The sequence below is a fragment of the Centroberyx gerrardi genome, chromosome 17, assembly GCF_048128805.1.
Source record: "Centroberyx gerrardi isolate f3 chromosome 17, fCenGer3.hap1.cur.20231027, whole genome shotgun sequence".
NCBI classification, from domain to species: Eukaryota; Metazoa; Chordata; class Actinopteri; order Beryciformes; family Berycidae; genus Centroberyx; species Centroberyx gerrardi.
Genome location: NC_136013.1, coordinates 5844432 through 5867317, shown reverse-complemented (window position 1 = coordinate 5867317; position 22886 = coordinate 5844432). Strand labels below are relative to the sequence as shown.

The 22886-nt window shown below is 44.8% G+C and overlaps 2 protein-coding genes across 12 annotated transcripts in view; both read left to right on the top strand.

Moving 5' to 3' along the window:
- slc8a3 (solute carrier family 8 member 3) overlaps positions 1–2632 on the top strand; it is an 83031-nt gene extending 80399 nt beyond the window's left edge. For all 11 annotated transcript variants that reach the window (XM_071896622.2, XM_071896631.2, XM_071896665.2 and 8 more), the window contains 2 exons: positions 922–1194; positions 2256–2632. In XM_071896622.2, coding sequence (XP_071752723.1) covers positions 922–1194; positions 2256–2632 — 650 coding nt within the window. The remainder of the gene's footprint in view (positions 1–921; positions 1195–2255) is intronic.
- A 5649-nt stretch (positions 2633–8281) lies between these two features.
- Positions 8282–22463, top strand: map3k9 (mitogen-activated protein kinase kinase kinase 9). Its single transcript, XM_071896501.2, has 11 exons — positions 8282–8693; positions 10258–10671; positions 14549–14729; positions 16571–16719; positions 17078–17253; positions 17557–17797; positions 18604–18726; positions 18932–19070; positions 19818–19930; positions 20658–21428; positions 22015–22463. The coding sequence occupies exons 1-11, from the start codon at positions 8282–8284 to the stop codon at positions 22461–22463; spliced, it is 3168 nt and encodes a 1055-aa protein (XP_071752602.2).
- The last annotated feature ends 423 nt before the right edge of the window (positions 22464–22886 follow it).

Below are 22886 nucleotides of genomic sequence, written 5' to 3'. Positions count from 1 at the left end.
GCACTGCGCACAATGTGTGAACTGTGCCGGAAGGCCGGAATAAGCTGAGAGTTGTTTACCCACAAACTGAGCCAAAAGCCTAGAGCCACAACTAACCTAAAAGTGAAAGTTGTTTACCCGCAAAGTGAGCTATTAGAGAATAGTTTGTGAAAACAGCCTATGGAACCTGCATTATTAAATTAGGTAAAATATTAAAGCCCAAAGTGTAAACTAACCTATAAACTGATGGGGGTTTTTTTTACCCACAAACAAAAGTAGAAGTTATTCATCTACAAACTTCTGCTCCATCTAGTGAGTGATTGACTGACAAAACGGTGTCATCCTTTAAACACACTGGCTGTTTTTAGTTTTTTTTTAAATTAAAAATGAGTCATGTTTTGCCCTGTGGCCTCTGCAGTTATTCTAGTTATGTATTTGCGAGTAAGTAGCACATTTAAACTTGAATATACATAACAACATCCTCAAGCTGAAGTATAATCACGTCTCACGCTGACAAATAAGTCAAAGTGCCATTTTAAGTGAGTGTTGTTGTCTGCCTTCCCCTCTCTGTCATCCCTTATCTCCTCTATCCATCCTTTATCTCTCCGCTGTTTTCCAACCCCTTCTTTCGCTGTTTACCCTCTCTGCTCTTATCCTCTCTCTCCACTTTGTGCTTCATCTATCTTTCTTTTTTCCGTCCCTATCATACTCTTTTCTCTCGCCTGCTCGTCCCCGTCTGTCTCTGTCACTCTGTCCGTCCTCTTAACATTCACCACCCCCTCCCTCACCCCTCTATCTCTCCCTTCCCTAAATATTTCGCTACCTCTTTCCTCTCCTGTCATCCCATTACTCTCGATTCCATCTCACCTTTCACCCCCCCCCCCCCCCCCCCCCCAACTCCTGCGCCGCCGTCCCCCCCCGCTCATCTCCACTTCCTCCCAGCAGATGAGGACGAGGAGGACACGGGGGAGGAACGGCTGCCGTCCTGCTTCGACTACGTCATGCACTTCCTCACCGTCTTCTGGAAGGTCCTGTTCGCCTGCGTCCCGCCCACCGACTACCTGAACGGCTGGGCCTGCTTCATCATCTCTATCGTCATCATCGGCCTGCTCACGGCCGTCATCGGCGACCTGGCGTCCCACTTCGGCTGCACCATCGGCCTCAAGGACTCGGTCACCGCTGTGGTTTTTGTGGCACTCGGCACGTCCGTCCCTGGTGAGTGAGACATAGATAGTATAGACAGTAATAGACAGTGCACTTTTAAAAAAGGATGTGTCAATGGATGTGTGTTTTTTCACTTCAATTGAAGGATTACATGCTCCTCTATGGTTTGAGGAAATTCTCTGACCTCTTGGGCTAATGAAACTCTTTGATGACAAGGCAAAAATGCTAAAAACAAGGCTGTTTTCTTAGTTCTTGAAAAGTTTTTTCATCAATCAGTTTTTTTTTATTTTCACCCTGACAGTGACAATATGTTACTAACAACTTAGGTTTTGTCAGTGTTTTTTGTTATTAAAGGAGCCACGTGTAACAACAATAATTAATTACCACATTCATTTTGAGATATTTGTATAATTACCATAAACAAATGAGATCATTGCTGAAAAGATTGGAAGCCCCTACCGGTTTCTACACTGCATTTTACATTGTGTGGTACCGGGTCGCTAGATATCTGCTGGATTGCTTTATGGCACAAAACGGGAAGAGGGCGCTGCTCTTTCAGAGCAAACAAAGCTTTCAGAGTTTCGAACGAATGAAAGGCCGATGAAAAAAATCACTTCCAACATGTTGATCCCCTTCAGTAAAGCCAGGGAGGGGGGAGAGGGGACGGGACGCAACGGGACGCAACGGGACGCAACGGGACGCAACGGGACGCAACGGGACTTACGTGAAATGTAGTCTTAATCTTGAGAAACACTCGCAATACCACTGGCATGAAATAGAGGCCACCAACCGTCTCGACCATGCTCTCATTTGTTTACAGTAAATATATTAATGTTTAAAAATGCTACATTACACCTTTAAGATGTGTTGAAAATGATGCATTCAAGTGTGTGTGTGTGCAAGCACATGTGCATATGTGTACATGTGTGTGTGTTAGTCAGTCTCTATGTGTGTGTACCTGAATGTGTGTGTGCATGTGCCCATTTGTGAGAGCTTGTAGTTTTCCCTAACATAACGTGTCAGAAATAACTCTCCTCTGCTCCTCAGATACACATTTGAAATAAATTTAAACCCAATGAAATAACAATGAAACATCCCTTCTCTCTCCGCAGACACTTTTGCCAGTAAGGTATCGGCGGTCCAGGACACCTACGCCGACGCCTCCATCGGGAACGTGACCGGCAGCAACGCGGTCAACGTCTTCCTGGGGATCGGCGTGGCCTGGTCCGTGGCGGCCATCTACTGGCACATGAAAGGAAAGCCGTTTGTGGTGGAAGCCGGATCGCTGGCCTTCTCCGTCACTCTCTTCACCATCTTCGCCTTCCTGGCCATCTCAGTGCTGCTCTACCGGCGCCGGGCCCACATCGGAGGAGAACTGGGCGGGCCCCGGGGACACAGACTGGCCACGACAGCCTTCTTTTTCAGCCTCTGGTTCCTTTACATCCTCTTCTCCAGTCTGGAGGCCTACTGTCATATAGAGGGCTTCTAGACCCTTCAAGGGGAAAGAACTGACTTCAGCTCGAAAAAAAAACAAAAAATTACAGGGGTTCAAAGTACAACTTCAGAGGTAAAAGAGTGAATTCTCACTGTGGAATTTGGGTCGGTCTTGTGCGGTATGGAAAGACAGGAGAGGTAAAACCCGGGGTTTTCCAGATAGCCCCCGTCCCACACCTCCCACCTCTCTCTCTCTCTCTCTCTCTCTCTCTCTCTCTCTCTCTCTCTCTCTCTCTGTCTCTCCCTCAACCCCTCCTGTAAGGACGCTTGGAGGTGTGTGTCCTGCCCCTGCTGCCGACGGGCCCGTGCGAGTGTGCTTACAGTTGGGATTGGGTTACCACCGAGTCTAGAGGATGCTGAGGGTGGTCCTGCATTCCACTGGAGGAGACTGAAGTCTTATATCCGGAGAGAGTTGAGTCAAATCAGAGGTCTATATTTTTCTCAACATCTGCTGAGAACGACTTTTTTTAAAACGAAGTATTTTGGGGATAAAAATGCAAAAAATACAACAAAACAGACAAAAAAAAACGTACAAAAAGAGGAATCAAAGAACTATTTTCTGATCTTACGTTAAGGAATAACAAAAAGATTATATCGTAAATGGAGATATGTTGTTGAGTGACAGTCAAGATGGACTCATAGTATTTATTTTTATTTGCATAGTTTCCTAAGGAGCACTGCAGAGTTCTCAGAAACCACACACAAGCAAAGAGGGAGGAGCGACAGTGACAACTTATGTACTGGCAGACAAATCACCAATCAAACAGGCGAGGAGGAGGCGGTGGAGGACACAGTGAACATGGTCAAACTGCCCTGAACATTACTTCCGTACTATATACGTATCTATATATAATATATTTCCATATTTTCTGTATATTTTGAATATTTGTTTAAATGTGGTCACCTTCTGCTCTAACAACAGAGGATCGCTGTGGCTAAGGGGGAGGGAGAGGGGGAGGAGGGGAGGAGGGAGGGGGAGGGGGAGGGGGGTCATATACTGGAACGATGTCTTCACATTTCTAAGAGTTATGTATCTTGCCTATAGGTAAAAGTATGACATTGTATTTTATTTACTGATATCTTGGTCTCACTCGAGTTTTCACCTTTTGAAATCAGAAATCCAAAAAAATGTGTTGCTGCAGAGATAAAATTCAGAGGTATTTTTGTACTGTTCCTTCCATGCACTTTGCTGTATAGTTCTATTTATGGAGACTTCTACTTGTACATGTGCAAAAGGCCAATATTAAAGGTATCACTACGGACTGAATAGAGTGCCTGTAGGGGGAGGAAGCGTTCGCTGCAGCTGCACCCACCACATCCACGGCACCCACTGACAAGCTGCTCGCTCGGTCGAGTCGATGGGATGCAGCGATAAAACAAACTGAAGGGTTTCATTCCAAAGTGGCACATAACCTCTTTCAGAAGAAAAAAGGAGGAAAATCCATGCCAGAAATTTCATTACATATTTCAGAAAATCAAGACGATTCCACCCTCAAAAATGCTGGCTTTGTAGGCAGTGGTTTTAAAGATGACTCATAACAACTTTTACTTTCGTGTCATCAGGTGTTATATAAGAGTATAGCTGTCAGAAATAAAGGTTATCTCATTTTGGGAATGAAACTCTTCAGCTGCACAGTGAGGATCCAGTGTCAGGCAGCAGGCAGCGCGAGTCTGAATCTGAAAGTAGCGTGATATTGAATGCTGTTTAATACATGACTGGTGCTTTGTTTTTAAAACGAGAGAAAAAAAAAATTACACCTTTGAAATTCCCAAAAGCGGCAGAATATGTTTATTACTTCATTTGCATAAAAGTGTATGTTACTATATAATCAGTAAATTCTTGGCTAATTTAAGAATCACCCAAGAGATTACCAAAGAGGTGGGATGCAACATCTTTAATAAACCAGAAAACAACACACAAAAAAAAAAAAGTGACCGAAAGTGGCAGTGACACTATATTTCCACAAGGGGGATGTCAGTCTCCAGTCCCTGTGGTTGTCCCTTCTTCTTCTTCTTCTTCTATTCCTCTATTTACCACTCCTCCTTCACTCTTCCTTTGTGGTGGTGAGCAGTGTTGTAAATACGTCTTGTGGCTAAACTGGATGCTATCTTCCTGGCCCTGGACCACACCTGCTCTCCTCTCTCTCTCTCTCTCTCTCTCTCTCTCTCGCTCTCTCTCTCTCTCTCACATACACACACATTCAGAGTAGAGCGATGGGTCCATTGCTGCACAAGAGGGAAGACAGCGAAGCTAACCCGGCCCCGTTCAGAGGCAACACAAACTCACATTATGTACATAATTTTCAGTGTATGTTTACATAGACACAGTATAGGTGTGCTGGGCAAAAAGCATGTCAGCACGACTCTGTCACAACTCATCTACAGGTTTCTCTCTGCAGTCGCTTCATCTGAGCCAGTGTCAGTGGAAGTGTGAGGTTATAAACAAATATGATCATGTTTTTTTGTTTTGTTTTGTCACTGAAGCCCACTTACCCAGCTCCCCTCCTCAAAGTCCTGCAACGAGAACACAGACTTGACACACGATCTTACAACAGAATACGATAGGTATTCATCATGACAGGGAAATGCCAGTGTTCTTAATTTTCTCTTTGGACGTTAGTGGCTCATTGTATCGTTTATTTGGTTGTATTCATGATTTTCTCTACCAAGAAGTGTTTGATTTGAGGTGAACGTCGGCCGATGTGTTTATGTACTGTACATGTTGGTGTGCTGGAGTCAGGCCGTGTGTCCTCTTCGCACTTGTGTGCACAGACGGTGTTGTCGGTCTTCATACAGGCATGCCTTGAGTTGGTTCTATCATTTGTCTTAAAACTACATGTCTTAAAAGTTGTAAAAGAAAAAAAAACTATATCATACACAACACTTCAAGGCACCAGTTTTGTTTTTTTTGTTTTTTTTTCTTTCAGTGTGGAGGACGGATGTGAAATGTGTATTGGCAAAAATTCAAATCACAATAATTGGGCTTTGTGGTTGATGTTGTTGTGAGACACTGAAGAAAGTTTCATTGCTGAGATGAATGCTTTTCTTTTAACTTCTGTTGTACAACAGGAAAGGGACACATTTTAATGGATGGGTACGTTTTCCTGACCCACAGTGAGATGTCAAAATAAAAAAACAGAAAATTTCCAAAGTGGATGTTGTTTTGATACCACCCCCTGTTTGTTCTTTCACAGAGGAGTAAGGGCAGCCCGGCTTCCTGGTTCAGAAGCTGCTTTCACTGACGCAGGTTAAGCCTAGACCAAGTGTGCGTTCTCAAGAGGTGTGTGTCATTTTGAACACGGCCATGTGTCTAGTTTGAAACCACACACACGTGTGTTACGTTTCAAAACATCAAATCTTAATAACAACACATCGCCACCAAAATGTCAACCTTTCAGGAAAAACAGCCTTGCTTTCAGATTGACCACCATGCATTTTTGAGTTTATCCAATGGGATAAACTCAAAAAGTGTGGAGTTATAAGGTTTTCACATAACAACAGCAATATGTGTTTCTATTAACATATGTTGTGTTGAAAAGGACAAAATTATGGGTCGTCCCAAACTGGACACATGGAATTCTTGAAAATAATTTTTTTGAGGGTGTAGGATTCCATAGTTTTGATTTCTAATTGGAAATTATTCATTTTTCTGCTTTTTACGTTCCTGATGAGTGGACAGTGAAGCTACATCTCGTCCAATTCAGAAGCCAAGCGAAGGCATCACATTAAAAATCTTGGTCTCCCATTTTTCTTAAGCCTACAGCACAGCTAGGTTTAATCCATCTCTGTGAAACCAGCTCTGTGTCTAGTATCTCGTATATATCAGTCATTTCTATATATGTTGAACGTGTCACCATATTACACTTCACTGCTTATCTGGATCAATAACAGAAGGATGCAGACGAACTGCTTTGTTTACATTTTACAAACTATTGAGGATTCCTAAGTTACATTTGACATCTTTTTAATCCAGCACTGAGGCAGTGAGACTGTAAACTACATAAATACACCTTTAGACAGAGACTTTTGTTAACATCTGTAAGTTATTTAAGCATATTCAAATAGTGGCACACAGAAAGGAGAAATGTCCAGTTGTATTAGTTCTATTGTTTATCAAAGGGTCTTTCTCTCCCTTTCTCACTTTAATACTCTTCCTCTCTCTTTCTCTCACTAAAAGTCTTTATCTGGTGCCTGATGAAGAGTAAGGTAGCCTTTTTAAAACGATCTGCGTTGTGCCGATGTCTCATAATGTAGCCTAACGTTAAAGTTTCCCATGTAACCATCACAAGTCCACATTAAAACTGTGGAGGCCAAGGCAAACAAATCCTCCTCTGCCACTGTAGAGGCTCAGTAACCAGATATCACCTTCATCCCATCCGTCACCATCTTCCTAACAGATCCACCACCTCTGTATTCCTGCATTGACGCCCACAAGCTTGGAGATATACAGTATATCTATACATATAAATACAAACACTAGATGTGCAAACCAATCCTCGTGAAGTGTGTCAAGATGGCGGCGTGTCTGGACTGAAGTGACAGTGGATTCTTGGTTGATTTGTCACTCATGCTCATTGATCGGTTCGATCCACGCCGACTCAACATGTGAAACACTGTATTGCATCTCCACTGTATTTATGTCAACCTTAACTGGTCGAAGCTGTTCTCAAATCTACGGTATATTCCTGATGTCTTACCACAGTACATTTAGGGTTTTATTTTTTGGTCATTAACAGGCTGGAATTCAATCATGTCAAAGGAAATCTTCCACTGATTCCTGTCAGTCAAGAAGAAAATGCAGAGAATCTGTTTCGAAGAAGTTCTGGTTTAGTGTAATGGCTGTTCTCTGCTTCACTTACAGAGAAGATGCTTTTATGGAGGAGCTATTATTGATTGAATTCCAGCCACCATAACACACACACACACACACACACATACACACACACACACACACACACACACACACACACACACACACACCTTATTCTCTCATTACATCACTGAAATAGTGGGATTGTTTGTTTGATCGTTTGTTACATTGACTGTTTTTTACTCCTTGCTATGAATTATGTTTTTATTTCAGGGAATTATGCATGAAAATTAACCTTAAGTTGATTATTTTATTATGATTTGTTTATTTTGTTTTGGGGGTCAATAACAAAATAAAGGAGACAATTTGAAGAAAAAAAAATTGCTGTTTTGTGTTTAATTGGCCTAGCTATTGTATGGTAAAATATGTTAGACATCAGCGTTTGACGCCGAGAGGAGGGCGTGGACTAAACTGTGATTGACGTGCCCGCGCACCAATAGGAAGCCGGGGATGATTCGCACGTTGGCACAATTGGCTTAGGATAAAGACTATTGCGTTCAAGGAGTTACAGCGATGATTGGGTGTAGGATTGTGCATTGAAAATCATCAAGCTGCAATTGTATATTTGACAAGAGCCAGGCGGAGACTGACAGGCGGACGATGCAGCAGAGCGGTGTTTTCAGCTGTGTGTGTGTGCGGGATTAGCTGCTACTTAGCTTTGTTTGTGTGTGCAGGGCGCTCCGCTCCGCTCCGCTCCGAGCCGAGCCGAGCCGAGCCGCCAGCCGCGTCAGGTGGATGATGCAGTGATCCAGGTCGCCCCTATGGATCGCGTCAATGGATGTCTTCAAACCTGCTTTGGACAATAGTTTGAGTCCCAAGGCTTGCATTTCTGCATCGAATGAAACGGAGACAGATGTTTTTCGCTGGCCGGCGGCAGCACCGGCGAATGGCATCCGCGGCGCGCCGGCTGCAACACCCGCCGCTTCGGGCTTCTGGACGGCCGTCTTCGACTATGAGGCGAGCGCGGACGATGAGCTCAGCCTGCGGAAGGGGGACTTGGTGGAGGTCCTGTCCAAGGATTCCCTGGTGTCGGGAGACGAGGGCTGGTGGACCGGTATGATAGCGGACCGGGTCGGCATTTTCCCCAGCAACTATGTCAGTAGTGGGAATGGCATTCAGGAGAAAATACGGGACACCTCGTTGGAGGAGCAGTACTACTCGGATTACTCAGTGCCTCCTCTGCACCGTGAGTATCCCATTGTGCTGCATGCCACAGCAAATGAAACCAATGTGCTATGGCTAAGATGGAGCACAAAGCTGTAGTGTCTTCCCTTGTCTTTGTTATAAGGCCAGAGAAGCCCACGGTGAGAGTGCTATGTCATGGTAGGCGCAGTGCACTTCTGTTGGCCTAGAAACAGGCGCGGGCATCCTCGCGGCGGGCCAGCTTCAGGACCATTATTCATCATCCTGCCTGTCAAACAAGCAGCCAGCACGTTCCGTGATGCACCCCGCCTTGATGCCCAAATTTCGTTGCACATTGTGCTTCCTCAGAGAGCATTGCTGAGCAGAATAGTCATGGGAAACGTCACTTGCATACCCCATGCATGTAGTATTATCACTATATGTGATGTGAACCTTTGTTATCACTGTAAAGCAGATGCATTGGCGTGGCTTTTCATTGCAGCATCCATTCTTATGGGCATCCATACTTGTGTTCCTGCACCATTTGAGCAGCAAGACTAGGGGAGTGAAAACTGTTCATCTGTCAAATTGTGTTTGTGGAGAAAAAGCCTCTGCAGCTGAATGTCAAGCCAAGGCCTCTAGCACACTTAGATACAGTAAGCATAAGCAAAATCTCCTATAGTGCACTGCACTGGAGCCAAATGTGAAAGCACCATTACTTCTTATTGGCCTTTACAAACAGTGTGCCAGAGGGATGCTGTGCAGTTACATAGGCCTTTTAACAGGCTCATATAGCCTATATTTCCCACAGATTCTACCAAATCTCATATCTGCATCTAAGCATCACCACTAAATGTGCCATTAAAACTGATGTCTGACCAGTGCATTTAAGGCCATATGACTAAGATCAGCTCCAGTTGTTTGGTTGCTCCACATTGCTTCCACCGTCTTTGTTAGCTGTCGCCGTTTTTGTTGGCTTTCATGTCTCATGCTCGGCGGCGGCTGGCCTACTTACACATACCATCCCACCTGAAATATTCATCAAGGTCAGTCTGCTTAGTAGACTGTTAGGAATCCACAACATGAACGTTTACAGCCGCGGCCCATAACGCAGACACACAGGCTCCTGTGCATGACAAGACATCACACACAACAATATGTGCACTTAAATTTAAACACTCAGTGGAGAGGAGCGTCTTCTTCTCCGCCCATCCTTCCTACTTCTCCTGACGTCCAAGTCAGATTTCAGGACAGATGCTCAACCTCATTTCACAGCACAAGGGATAGTTACACCAGATCCAGTATTTGGGGCAGCAGGGTGACTTACTGCTTTCAGAGAGCATCCTTCAACTGGATGGCCTGATTTCAAGACCCTTGTTGGCAAGCATCCACCCTGCTGGAGTTCCTTTGAGCAAAATACTGAACCCCTGCCAGCTCCAGTGGGGCTGGTCTGTAGATTAGCCTGACCTCCGACCTCCATGGAGAGGGGCGAGCAAAAACATAATTTCCCCACGGGGATCAATAATGTATCACATTGTTATTATATTGGGAAATATGGATTTTTTTCCTTTGTCTGTCTCTCTTAACTCTAAATTCTAACTGTGGCCTCTTCTCCCGTCTCTCCCCAGTTCTGGAGATTGAATTCTCAGAGTTGACCCTGGAGGAGATCATCGGGGTGGGCGGATTTGGAAAGGTGTACCGCGCAATATGGCGGGGCGAAGAGGTGGCAGTGAAGGCGGCGCGGCGGGACCCCGACGAGGACGTGGGACAGACTCTGGAGAGCGTGCGCCAGGAGGCCAAGCTCTTCGCCATGCTCCACCATCCCAACATCATGGCTCTCCTGGGGGTTTGCCTGCAGGAGCCAAACCTGTGCCTGGTGATGGAGTTCGCTCGGGGCGGCCCGCTCAACCGGGCGCTCTCGGGGAAACGCATCCCTCCCTGCACGCTGGTGGACTGGGCCGTGCAGATCGCCCGCGCCATGCACTATCTCCACAGCCAGGCCATCGTCCCCATCATTCACCGAGACCTCAAGTCCAGCAACAGTAAGATTGTCTCTCTGTGTCTCATCACCGTGACAAGGCGATTACTCGAGCGTGAGAAAATGCTCTGTCACAGTGATAGCTTGCTGTGCAAAGTCTTCACTGTCATTTTTGCACAGTTTTAGTGTTAAAGGGGCATTAAGTCATTTTATTGACTCTGTCTGCAACTAACGAATTGCAGCATCAACAGGTCTGTGGCACAGCCTATGGTAGCCGGTAATGGACAGAAATATAAAAGTCACATGTTCACAACAGAAGGAGAAAGCTAGCTAATTAGAGCAGAGATCCAACAGAAAGGTAGAGTGAAGAGAGGTAATTTATCACGATGCAAAAACATTTACTTTTGGTTTGGTTTGCAAACAAAATGTGTTCGGCCATTCGCTCGTAGCGCCGTCCTCCATCTTTGAACAGTTGAAAATACAGGGGAGGGGGTTGTTTCCAGAGAGAGTATGGACAGTGAGAAAGTTTTTGAAAGCCAGGAATCTCAGCGTCTGGCAGAGTAGGCTAATCGTTAAGTCATTAGTATTAATCAACAACCCTGTCAACCCCCCACAGATATATGTATTATGGTCATTTTGTGCTGTGGGATAGTTAAATTCTTACTTGATGCCCCTTTTAAAATACAATAATATAACACCATGCTGAACTCTGTGCTAAACAAGCTGTGATATGCAGTGGATCAAGTTTGTGTAGAAATGTATAATGAGTGTAGAAAGAAAAAGGAGTTTGCATGTGTGTTTGTGGAGCAGTTGTAATCTTGCATTTTACCCGGCTGGATCCCCTAAATCCCAAGCCTATTACCGGGGATTTGCCCGATGCTCTGTCCCAGCCTCCCCATTGGAGGCTCAAACAATATATACAACCAGCTTCCTGCCTCCCATTGGCCCAATTCTCTGGTGATCAGCTCAGGCCCTTGACTGCCATTGGCCACTTTTAAAGTGTTAAGCCAGTCTAACTAGTTGCCATCCAGGGCTCAGTGGGGAAAACCCATGACTCCTCGTCACAGCACAGGGAGCAGTACATGACAGTGCAGTATACAAACCCACAGAAGCATCTACTCTGTGGTTACAGTAGGAGCTAAGGATGTGCGTCTGCTGTGACGAGGAAGCGGGCACTCTGAGACTCACCCTGTAACCTATCACTGTGCTGATGAAGCTGTAGGTGGATAATATTATGCAGTTTACTCTCTAAGTTCCTTCACACAAACACTTCAGTAAAAGAAGAGAAAGAGATGAAAGAAGCATCTTCTCTTTTCTGTATCAGCATAATTGGACACTAGAGAATAATTTTTATTGCATCTCTGCATCTTTTTTCCTCAAATGCTTGTGTGCAGAAACTTATGAACTTAAGTGGTTTATTTTTGTCATATGCGCCTATTCAAAAACCGTGGGTGCACACCCCGTTTTGGCATTTCTTTAATACCCCGTGAAACAGGGTTAGAGAGGGGTATGCTGTGTATGCCTTTATACATTATTGACTTCACAACTGTACCATATATCACATGGTTCACATGGTTACTGAACAGCAGCTCTGTGTAGCTCTCCGGTTCGGTAGTTGCCCATAAAAATCTCTGTTTTAGCAACATTCACCAAACTCTTTGGAATCAGACTTTCGCTGACAGGGAGATGCGGTGAAGAGCTGAGTTGGATTGGTTTTTAGATTACATGTGGGGTAGAGCAAGCTTATGGGGCAAACTATAAATCCTGAAAACCGACTAAAGTAATACATGCCTCAAGAACAAAATTTATGTTATAGGACAAACAGCCTCCTCAGTCTCCTCCTTACTCTCTCTTCTTTTGTGTCCTACTCAGTAATTCTTCATTTAGAAATCCTGATCAATCCACTAGTTTTTGTGTATACCTAAAATCAGTGGTGGAAAGAGTACTAAAATGTTCTGCTAAGTATCATTACTTGATTGATTGATAGATAGATTTTTTACTTAAAGGAATAGTTCGGTATTTTGAACCCTGTGCCCAAATAACATGTTTTCCGTCATGATCCCTATTAGTAGAAGCCATAACTTCGCTAGCTGCCTGCTCCACCCGTCCGGTAACACCGGGCGGCCCCCTCCTACTCTACTGCAATAGAAACCTAACTGCTGACAGAAAGTTTTTTTTTATTTTTTCAAGATAACATACTGACACCGGTATGATTATACTGTGAGCGTCGTGTTTTGCAAAACAACGTTTATCATGTGTATTGTAAGTAAGACTGTCGCATATGCCCCTAGGTTTCTATTGCAGTAGAGTGGGAGGGGGCCGCCCGGTGTTACTGGATGGGTGGAGCAGGCGGCTAGCTATTAGTTTCTACTAATAGGGATCATGACCGAAAACATGTTATTTGGGCCCAGGGTTCAAAATACCAAGCTATTCCTTTAAGTACTGGTGTAAATATCTACGTAAGTAAAGGTAAAAAGTAACTCACTTAAAATTTACTGAGTAAAAGTTACTGAGTTACTTTTTAGAAAAGAGAATGTTGTTATATGTGATCTTGTCCTTGCAATTCTAAAAGGACGAGAGAATTCAAGTTCAAACTCACTTTTTTTAATTGGAAAATTTGGAAATTACAAAATGAAGTGCATAAATAAAGTAAAGCCAGATTACTTTTCTCACTGTGAATCGCTCCACAATTTGTCAATTTACGATTATTCGGTTTCTGATGCTCAAGGAGAGCCACAAAATGTGTACTCTGTAATGGATGTGATTTAAAATGTAGTGAAGTACAACACTTCAAGAGAAATGTACTTAAGTAAAAGTAAACTTACTGAAGAAATACTAAAGTGAAAAAAGTACAAGTACGCAAAAAAAGCTATTCAATTACAGTAATGTGAGTAAATGTACTTAGTGACTTCCACCCTTGCCTAAAATGATTCTTAGAGGATTTACCTCGTCCCTTTCAACAACCACTTACATTTCCCATAACATGTGATGTCATTTGGTGGATGCTCTTATCTAAAGCACCATACATTACTGTGAGTGCATGCGTTTCGAGCGTGAGCGGCCCCAGGAGGAATCGAACCTTCACCCTGGCTCTGTTTGTTCCATGTTCTGCCTCCTTGAGCTACACAGGACGAGGATTTACCACGTGTCGGGGTTTTAGTTTATTTGGAAACAGCCTCTGTAGCATTACAGCCACATGAGCAGCAGATGAAGGGTCCCTTGATGTGCACCGCAGCCTGGAGACACACCCTCTCCACTGGGCACAGCCACAGCAGATGGCCTGGCAGCATTGTAGAGCTGAATGGGGGAGAGCATGTGGTTAGGAGGAGAGCTGCTTTGCTGTCGTACATTGGGATTGGCTTCTAGTGCCTATTAGAGCAAAAGGGTGTGCCAAAACAGACTATTTCTGTAGTTTAACTGTGATATCTGTGTACGGTTGAGATCTACTGTTGTAAAACCACTCAGTGAGATTCTTAGCGTTGATCAAAGGTATTTTTCATCTCTGCTTTCCTCTGTCTTAATGGCTCAACACTTCATGGTTTCCCTCTCTTTTGTTCTCTCTCTCTCCTGTTCTCTACTCTGCTTTTATCCTTCCAATCCTTTCATCACGGCCTCCCACCAACCGCACCCTGTTTTGTTCATTTACCGCGTATCTCATTTTTGCGTTTCCACATGCTTTGTGTTTTATTGTGGGCCTGATCCTGCTGCTACGCCCCTCCCCACATTTCAATCCTGGTAATGATTACCTGAAACCTTTTACTTTTACCGTCAATCCACCTACCGATCTGCACACATGATTATTCCCCCACATCCTCCGACCTCCCCCTCCATCCTCCAATCTGCCCATCCAACCGAAACTCCCCCCCCCCCCCCCCCCCCCCCCATCACTCCCCACACCTCCACCACCGTCCTCTCCTGGATGCTCCGTATATCCGCTCCAGTCCTAATCCTTGAGCGGGTTGAGATGGAAGACCTTAGCAACAAGACTCTGAAGATCACAGACTTTGGCCTGGCTCGAGAGTGGCACCGCACGACCAAGATGAGCGCCGCCGGCACCTATGCCTGGATGGCTCCTGAGGTTATCCGCTCATCCACCTTCTCCAAGGGTAGCGACGTCTGGAGGTGGGCAGAACGGGGGCGGATGCAGCCGCAAACTGCATCTGTTCTGCAGGTTGTAGAACTGAGCTGAAAACAGAATCAGAACCAGAAGGAACTTAATCGCAAAGCACAAAAACAATGTACGGTCCTGGTGGCAATGGTGCAGACAGTATAACAGCTTATATAGTAACACAGCTCATACTGACACATAGTACAAGAACAGGAGGTCACATATAATGAGATGGGTGCAAAATATACAATGGAAAGTAGACTAATCAAATCACTCTATAAAAACACATTCAAATTCACTATATGGCATGAAAAGTAATCTAGAGCATCATGTGTTTTTCATTTAATGAAGGGATGTGATATCGACTTTATACAGTCTGATACAATCTAATCTAATACAATATAGCAATACATGAACGTTGTCTATTTCATGGAAATTCATTTTGTGAAGATTTCTGCACAACAGTAAAGCACAAATTGCATAGTTGTAGACATACACTTATTAATTTATATACATATTAACTGTGATCATAGTGGTTTACAGTTATTCTTTTCAGTCCCTTTGTTATTAGTCTGATCTCTACTGCTTTAGACACAAGTTATTTGCCTTTGTTCTGGATCTGAACCACATTGAACTAGAAGAATTTATTTGACAACTTCAGATTTAAGAATTTGGATAGTTCTCTTTTAAGACCACAAAAGTAAAGCTGAACTTGTGTCTGTGTAAACATACTGCATACCCGCATTCATTTTCATATTTAATGATGCTATGTGTGATTAATAGTTTGTTCATTATAGTCCCATTTGTCGCTCTCATTTTCCTGTCTTCTGCTGATCTGCTTCATTGTCATGAGACAGGCTCAGTGTGCAGGCAGGACCAACTGCAGTGGCATTAACAGGCCAGCTCAGCTATTCCTGACTGAATGTGGGGTTTCCCTTTCTAAAACAGGATTAAAGGGTTATAGATGAGAGAGCCAAGAGGAGGCAGTGTGCATTATAACAGCAGTGATGGGGAGACGAATGTCCTCAGGAGTCCTAACCGGGGATGGGGAATTACACTGGCTCACTAGTCCATGATTCTCAGTCTATGCTACCTGGGTCTAATAGTATTTTATGGTTTGTTTTACCTTACTTCGGTGCCACATGGGTGGGCGTTACATAAGACAATACAGTGGGCACCAGGAAGTGTAGACAATCACAGCAAAGCATCTGAAAGTTAATTTAGCTCAAACAAATGCTAATTGTTAAAGTGCTATTTGATGGTCTGGTGTAAATTGCCCTCATTGGCCAGAATTTGGATGGGGAAAATGGAGATACTATAGCAACGGCAATAACCCCACTAGTCTATTCTCCAGAGTCTGTAAGGTTTATTCCTGGTTTGAAGTGAGTGTCTGTGTGTGGTCTTGGCATTACCTCCATTTGCTGTGTTGGATTCACATGAGTCAGTCACATGGATCTGTCAGCTACATCCACCTGCACTCTACTGATGGCATTTTCTGATTTCGACCTTTCCTGTCTCACACTGATATTTACAGTGAGTAGAGTGCAAAAGAGTGTTTTTCTATTCTCGCTTTTACCTTTAAGAGAGGGGTTACTGAATAAACACGCTCTTTTTCAGCAACATCTTGCTTCATGTTCATATACACATTTATCTTTATATCCACCAGAATGTTTCAAATCATGCAATCAGAAGTTGCAGTGCAATCAGGTCCCTTATCTCAGCAAGTATCATCTTTGCACAACCTAATGGTGGCACATTTTTTGAATTTGTATACCCAAATTGTATTCATCAATATGCTCAGGATCCTTTATCACCGATTGCTGTCTTTTTCTTTCTTTTATTTTTAACAATGAAGTTACGGCGTCCTGTTGTGGGAGCTGCTGACAGGAGAGGTGCCGTTCCGGGGAATCGATGGTCTAGCGGTGGCTTATGGAGTGGCGATGAATAAACTGGCTTTGCCCGTTCCCTCAACCTGTCCCGAGCCCTTCGCACGACTTATGGAGGGTAAGAAGGAGTCTATCTGATATCAGAGTATATCCAATGTGTGACTTTTTTGTATTCTCCTCCAAACTGGATAGTGATTATTACACAGTGGTTAATGCAGGGTCAGGGGCCAAAATGTAACATGAGTGGTGGGCCGTGGGTCAAAAAGATGCTATTTAACATTAAGAAGTAAGCATTAGATTCTTAGTTGTTTAAACACCCACCAAAATCACTCCTCAACTATGAGTGAATTGCATCAAAAAAAGACAAAACAGAATATGCCATCACTCTATGGAGGCATTATGGAGCCAAAACGAATTTTGTCGTGCACCAAAATCCGCCCCGATTTTGAGATTGTCGTTTTCATCTGTCGCCGCAGACTGCTGGAGCCCAGACCCTCATTCCCGGCCGCTCTTCACTAGTGTTCTGGACCAGCTGACGGCCATCGAGGAGTCGGGCTTTTTCGAGATGCCAGCAGAGTCCTTCCACTCTCTGCAGGATGACTGGAAACTGGAGATACAGGAAATGTTTGATCAGCTGAGGACCAAGGAGAAGGTGGGAATGGGTGCTTTTATGATTGACTCATTGAATTCACTTGACAATTTCCCAATTAAGAATATGAACAGTTGCACTAGAATACACAAAGTGGTATCCTATGTGCCAAAAACAGCAGTCTGTTCTGACATGCATCCTCTGTTGATATGCAAGTATCTGTTGGCATCATGGCTATACTTGCTTAGTAATTTCAGGAGAATGAAAGAAGTTTAGGGATGAGATTAGAATACAGCCTTATTAAAATGTTTTATTTTAACCATGACTGCGGCTATTTGCTCAACCTTTTCTTTTTTGTCCCGTCAGGAGCTGCGATCGTGGGAGGAGGAGCTGAGCCGGGCGGCGCTGCAGCAGAAGTGCCAGGAGGAGGCGCTGAGGAGGCGCGAGCAGGAGCTGGCGGAGCGGGAGATCCACATCCTGGAGCGAGAGCTCAACATCATCATCCACCAGCTCTACCAGGAGAAGCCCCGCGTGGAGAGCAGGCAGGGCAAGTTCCGCCGCAGCCGCCTTAAACTCAAGGATGGGAACAGGATCAGCTTGCCCTCAGGTACTGTCAACTAACTGCACTGCTGTTTGTTAGAGCTACAATATGCAGCTTTTCGCCTTGAGGCAGGAAGTGTGTTGTTAGTCCCGCCCTCCTCCTCCTCCTCCTCCTCCTCCTCCTCAGTTGGTCAAGTTCCCACCCCAACACTTGTCACTCATTTTGTTGAGCTGTCTACTTTGAGACAGCATCTAGCCTGAGGCCGCAGCTTCCATAAAGCCTCGACAGGGGTTGAAGAAGCAGATGGCGAAAACTAGTAATCGGTAGCAATCTGTAATAAAAAAAGCAATGCCAATGTTCAGCATGTTTTTTGAACATTTCTTAATTGAGCATTTAGCTTCACTCTACTTTCTTCTCTTACTGTTTTCTGCCACTGCTGTTATTGCTATGACTTCCCTGCACTGTTGCCACTAGCCTCACACACACCCATACAACACACCCACAGCAGATGGTACACACCCTAAAACATCCCGAACATCATTGAAATGACAATTTCAGGCAAATGGGGTATTTAGGCATGTATACACAGGGTCTAGACTGATAATGTGTAATATATCCTATTTATGTCAGAAAAGTTGCAATTTTGCATATTGCAGCTTTAAAATGTTTAGTGTTAATTGTTTATTCAGATGCCCACAGAATACAGATAAAGATTAAGACTTGGAATATAATACATACACCTTATATTAGAAGAACAAGAAAAAGAAGAGGGAAGAAAACACAAATATATGAAAATAAACTGTTTATAATTACATTTTTGGTTTGATTTCTCCCTTGAAAGCTAATATTTGTTTTTTGGAACCCCGATTTAGATTTTCAGCACAAAATCACAGTGCAGGCTTCACCCTCACATGACCGGCGCAGGAGTTTGCTCAGCAGCGGCTCCAGCCCTCCCACCAGTCCGCCGATGCTGCCCCGCCTGAGAGCCATCCAGCGTAAGCAAGCATCCGCATTGAATATTTAAAATTCAATCACATCGAATTGATCTTAACTATCATGGAACGCAGAAGACAAGTCCATATGCACTGAGTTTTCACAGTTGAGGCATTAATCAATTATTCATAACAAGCGCTTTAATGTTTGGCCTTTGATATCAGTCGTCTAAATTTAATCCTTTTTCAAATCTCTGTTGTGTTGCAGTCACCCCGGGGGAGGGCTGTACAGCCTGGGGTCGCAACGCAGGTTTCCAGGATGAAGACGAGGGGGAGAGGAAGGGATCCAGGAAGAAGGGCAGGTCCCGCGGCTCCGGGCCTCTCAGGGAGCACAGCGCTGACGCCAGGTAAACCCACCTCAACTCACTTTTACTACCCTTTTCAGTTTAGTTTAGTAGTATACACCTATTATACACCTTTTCCAGCTAATATAAATCTTTCTGATTAAAATTCTTAGTATACATTAGTGGTCATATCACATACTGTGTCGCTTAAATGAAAATAGGGCCATTTCAGAAAATATAGCCAAATAAATACTGTTCTGAAAATATTTTAAGAATATTCAAAGGGGCATTAAGTAAACTATGACTTTTATCAATCTTTATTGGCAACCAAGGAATTGGGGATTGGGAGTGACTTGGCACTGGGTGGAGAATTTGTTCCAAAACAGAGTTCGGGACAGTTTTGAGTTTTGAAAGCCACAAATCTCAGCACCTGGTGAAGTAATTGTTAATTCATTGGTATTGATCAATAACCCTATCAAACTTTTGCAGATATATTATGGTCATTTTGTGCTGTGGGACAGTGAAAATCTTACTTATTACACCTTAAAAAATACATTTTATAATACATTTTTGTATTATATTGATGGTTGTTCACCTTACAGTGATCTATCTGGAGTGCCTAATTCTGTTCTTTTCTCCACCACTACATCACTGTATTTTGTTTCAAGAACACATGATCAGTTATGGAAATGGAACATAGCAGGCTTATGAAAATCTGTGCTTTATTGATCATGCAGTGCCGTTGGTACTGTGCATGTTCATTCTGAAAAGACAAGGCTTTTAATGATCTTTACCCGTTTTACCTGACAGTGTGAAGCCTGCCCATGAGGGGAGCAGGCAGCGGTCCTGCAGCGCCCCAAATCTGCGTCGGTCCCCTCGACACAGTCCAGCAGTGCCTGGAGTGCCAAGCCTGGTGGAGATGGGTAAGCAGGACTGGCTTAGCGGGTTTGTTTTCCCTGGCATGAGAACGCTCCGCATGATAATACAGGGAGCAGCTGTAGCCTAAAGGTTAGACAAGTGGGCTTGTGGCAGGAAGGACGCTGTGAGTCCACAGACGGGCTGGGAAAGTCTGGATGGGGAAAGTGAGTCAAGACTGTGGTTGAACTAGGCAGCTCCCAGATGTGGATGTGCGTAACTGCATGAATGTGAACCGGGTGATGCTGAAAAGGAGCATAATGTTCAGCAAACAATACCTGGATAAATGGAATTAAAATAATGATGGTATAGCTGTAAGTCTTAGTTAAAAAGTAACTAAACCCCAAACCCAAATCTATGTAAAGCCTGGCCTGTCGCCACCTGGCACCTACCTACTCTATAGAAGGTGACATCACCTGGCACCAAAGATCAGCCAATAGCAGATGGCCCATTCAATAGCATGCATTGTACCATTAGATGTCAGGCTGAACACAGATTTGGGTTTGGGGTTTAGTTACTCTCTCTTCTTGTTTTAGAAGAATTCTTATAGTATGATGAAGGCTCATCCGCTTTGCATAGCATACAGTTGTGTGCAGTCCTGTGTGTTGTAATGTTGTGAATGCAAGTACACAACAAGTAGCAGTTCGACATGAAGCATACGCATCATTGTACAAAGTTGTTCCCCTTCACAAGACAAGCACAGTGATGTTAGCCTGTGAATCATCCTGTTTTCAGAGAATGAAGACTGCTGCTTCACTACTGAGCCAGGAGCCTCTCCTGGCCAGTCCTACCTCTGCATCCCCTTCCAGAGGGAGGGCCACACGGCTGCTGCTGACGGTGATGGAGGAGAGTACTGCCCCAGCAGCCAGGTCCCAGAAACACCTCCGAGCAGGAAGAGTCCGGGCGGGGGCCGGCGCTCCGAGCTGGTGCTGCTGGGCTGCGGCGCTCTGCTGGCGGCCGTGGGACTGGGCTTCAACCTGCTAACTCTGGCCCAGCCTGAGGAGAGCATCAAACCGCGATGGGAGGGCTTCTTCCACAGGACGGGGGGCCAGAGGCGGAGCACCAGCCCCCCGACTCGCAGACTGTTCCGACGGGAAAGCCCGCTGAAACCCTCGGCGCCCTCGCTGCCCGAGCGAGGCCTGCCCCCCTCTTTTACGCTGCTGTCCTTATCGTCCGTGTCTGACTGTAACTCCACTCGCTCGCTGCTGCGTTCCGACAGCGAGGAGCTGTTAGTCTGCCGGCCCGCCACGCCGCCTCGGCAGGCTCCTGTCCCTCCTCCCGCCTCGCAGCCTCAGTCCCTCCAAGCCCCTATCAACCCGCTGGTCAACACTCACCTGGAGAGCTTCAAGCGTAACCCCCGCCAGTCTCTCACACCGACCCACGTGCCCTCCGCCCCGAGTTCCTCACGCAGCTTACGTCGAACCCCGTCGGACGGAGCCATCAAGAAGAGCTGCCCTCTGAATAATCTCCAACCTTTACCAGAAAAAACAACATTAGAGAACACAGGTAAGGTCTTGAAGTGTCTCTCTAATTTCTACTAGATGCATGTTGGATATAAGGATTTGACCATTAAGGCAATATCTTAAAATTTTACCATTTTAATGACAGAAATTACAAGGATTCGGTGTTTCACCCAGAATTGTATTCTTGTCAGGGTGGGAAAGCTTCTGAAACAGCATTTAGACCACCTTGGGACACTAAAACCAGACTAATGAAACCATTAGTCCCATCTCATCTATTCAATGGTTGGAGAAACTCTGGGATACATAAGGCCTTTAAATGAAGAAATAATTAACAATAAAAGCCCCATTATTGAACAATTAAATGAATAAATAAAACGTGCAAAGAAAATGATACTTCATTGCAGGTGTTACAGACTGTTTTTATATAACTGTAGTCGGAGAGGATTGTGGTTTATTAGCAGTAGGATTATTGGCAGTAGACAGCATCGACTGGCCGATATCCGATATTTAATAAAACACCAATATTGGCCTGATAACAGCAGACCAAAATATCGGTTTAACCCTATTGGATTCAGTCTGGAATCATTAAATCTTTAGCTTGAGCATCTTCTCTCTGTTTGCTCGACTAGGTGTCTTCAGAGGTTTAAAGGAAGACTGTTCTGAGGTTCCCCGGCTCCCGGACCCAAACGTGGTGTTTCCTCCGACACCGCGTCGCCGCTGCGCTCCCGAACGGCCCAAAACCCTGGACTTTGTGGCTCGGCCGCGGCCTTCACCGCGGGCGCGCTGTGACGTGTTTTGGGCCGAAGGGAGGCCCAGGGGCAGCCTGGGAAACGGTGAGTCCCCCGCCCACACCTCCAGCACAGAGACCCCTCCCACTGTGGAGTTTGGGAGAGACGTGGCGGTGCTGCCGACCCCCATGGAGGCCCCGACACCCTACTCCCCACGCAGGAACAACAACAACCTGCTGGATCAGCGGGACGAAGGACAGTGCCGGGACGGAACGCTCCCGCTCTGCAGACCGGAGCTCAGCTTTCCCAAAGACTCACCTTACCGCTACAGGCCTGGGTTCTGGTCCTAACTCGGCCCCCTGTGTGTACAGATCCAGACCTCCTACCAGTTTCCAGTGGTACAATGCAAGGAGGAGAATTTCCCTGCTACTAGGCTTTGGATTGTTTAAAGATCTGGGTCAATTAGTACTTGCAAATAATCTTAGCATTTGTTTTTACCTTTAATGAGTATCTGATGGGCGGGGTTTGCCCCATCCACGCCTTTCAGATAGTGTCAGATAAGTTGCAAATCCCAGGAAAACATCCAAAATTGACTTTCAAACACTTACTGAGATTATTTGAAATTTCTGACATTTATTGTATTGTCCTATGTGGCAAACTCCTCCCATCTGGCACCCGTGAAGGCTAAAACCAACCATGAAAAGTATTTGAGAATATTATTTGACCCAGGTCTGGTTGTTAATGCATTAGAAGGACAGAACGATCCATTTTTT

Bases quoted from the DNA above. Each gene is read 5' to 3' on its own strand.
- map3k9 (XM_071896501.2), top strand. From the start codon at position 8,282: ATGGATGTCTTCAAACCTGCTTTGGACAATAGTTTGAGTCCCAAGGCT. The intron at 14,730-16,570 runs GTGGGCAGAACG...TTAACAATGAAG, and splicing joins AAGGGTAGCGACGTCTGGAG to TTACGGCGTCCTGTTGTGGG. The intron at 21,429-22,014 runs GTAAGGTCTTGA...TTGCTCGACTAG, and splicing joins AACAACATTAGAGAACACAG to GTGTCTTCAGAGGTTTAAAG.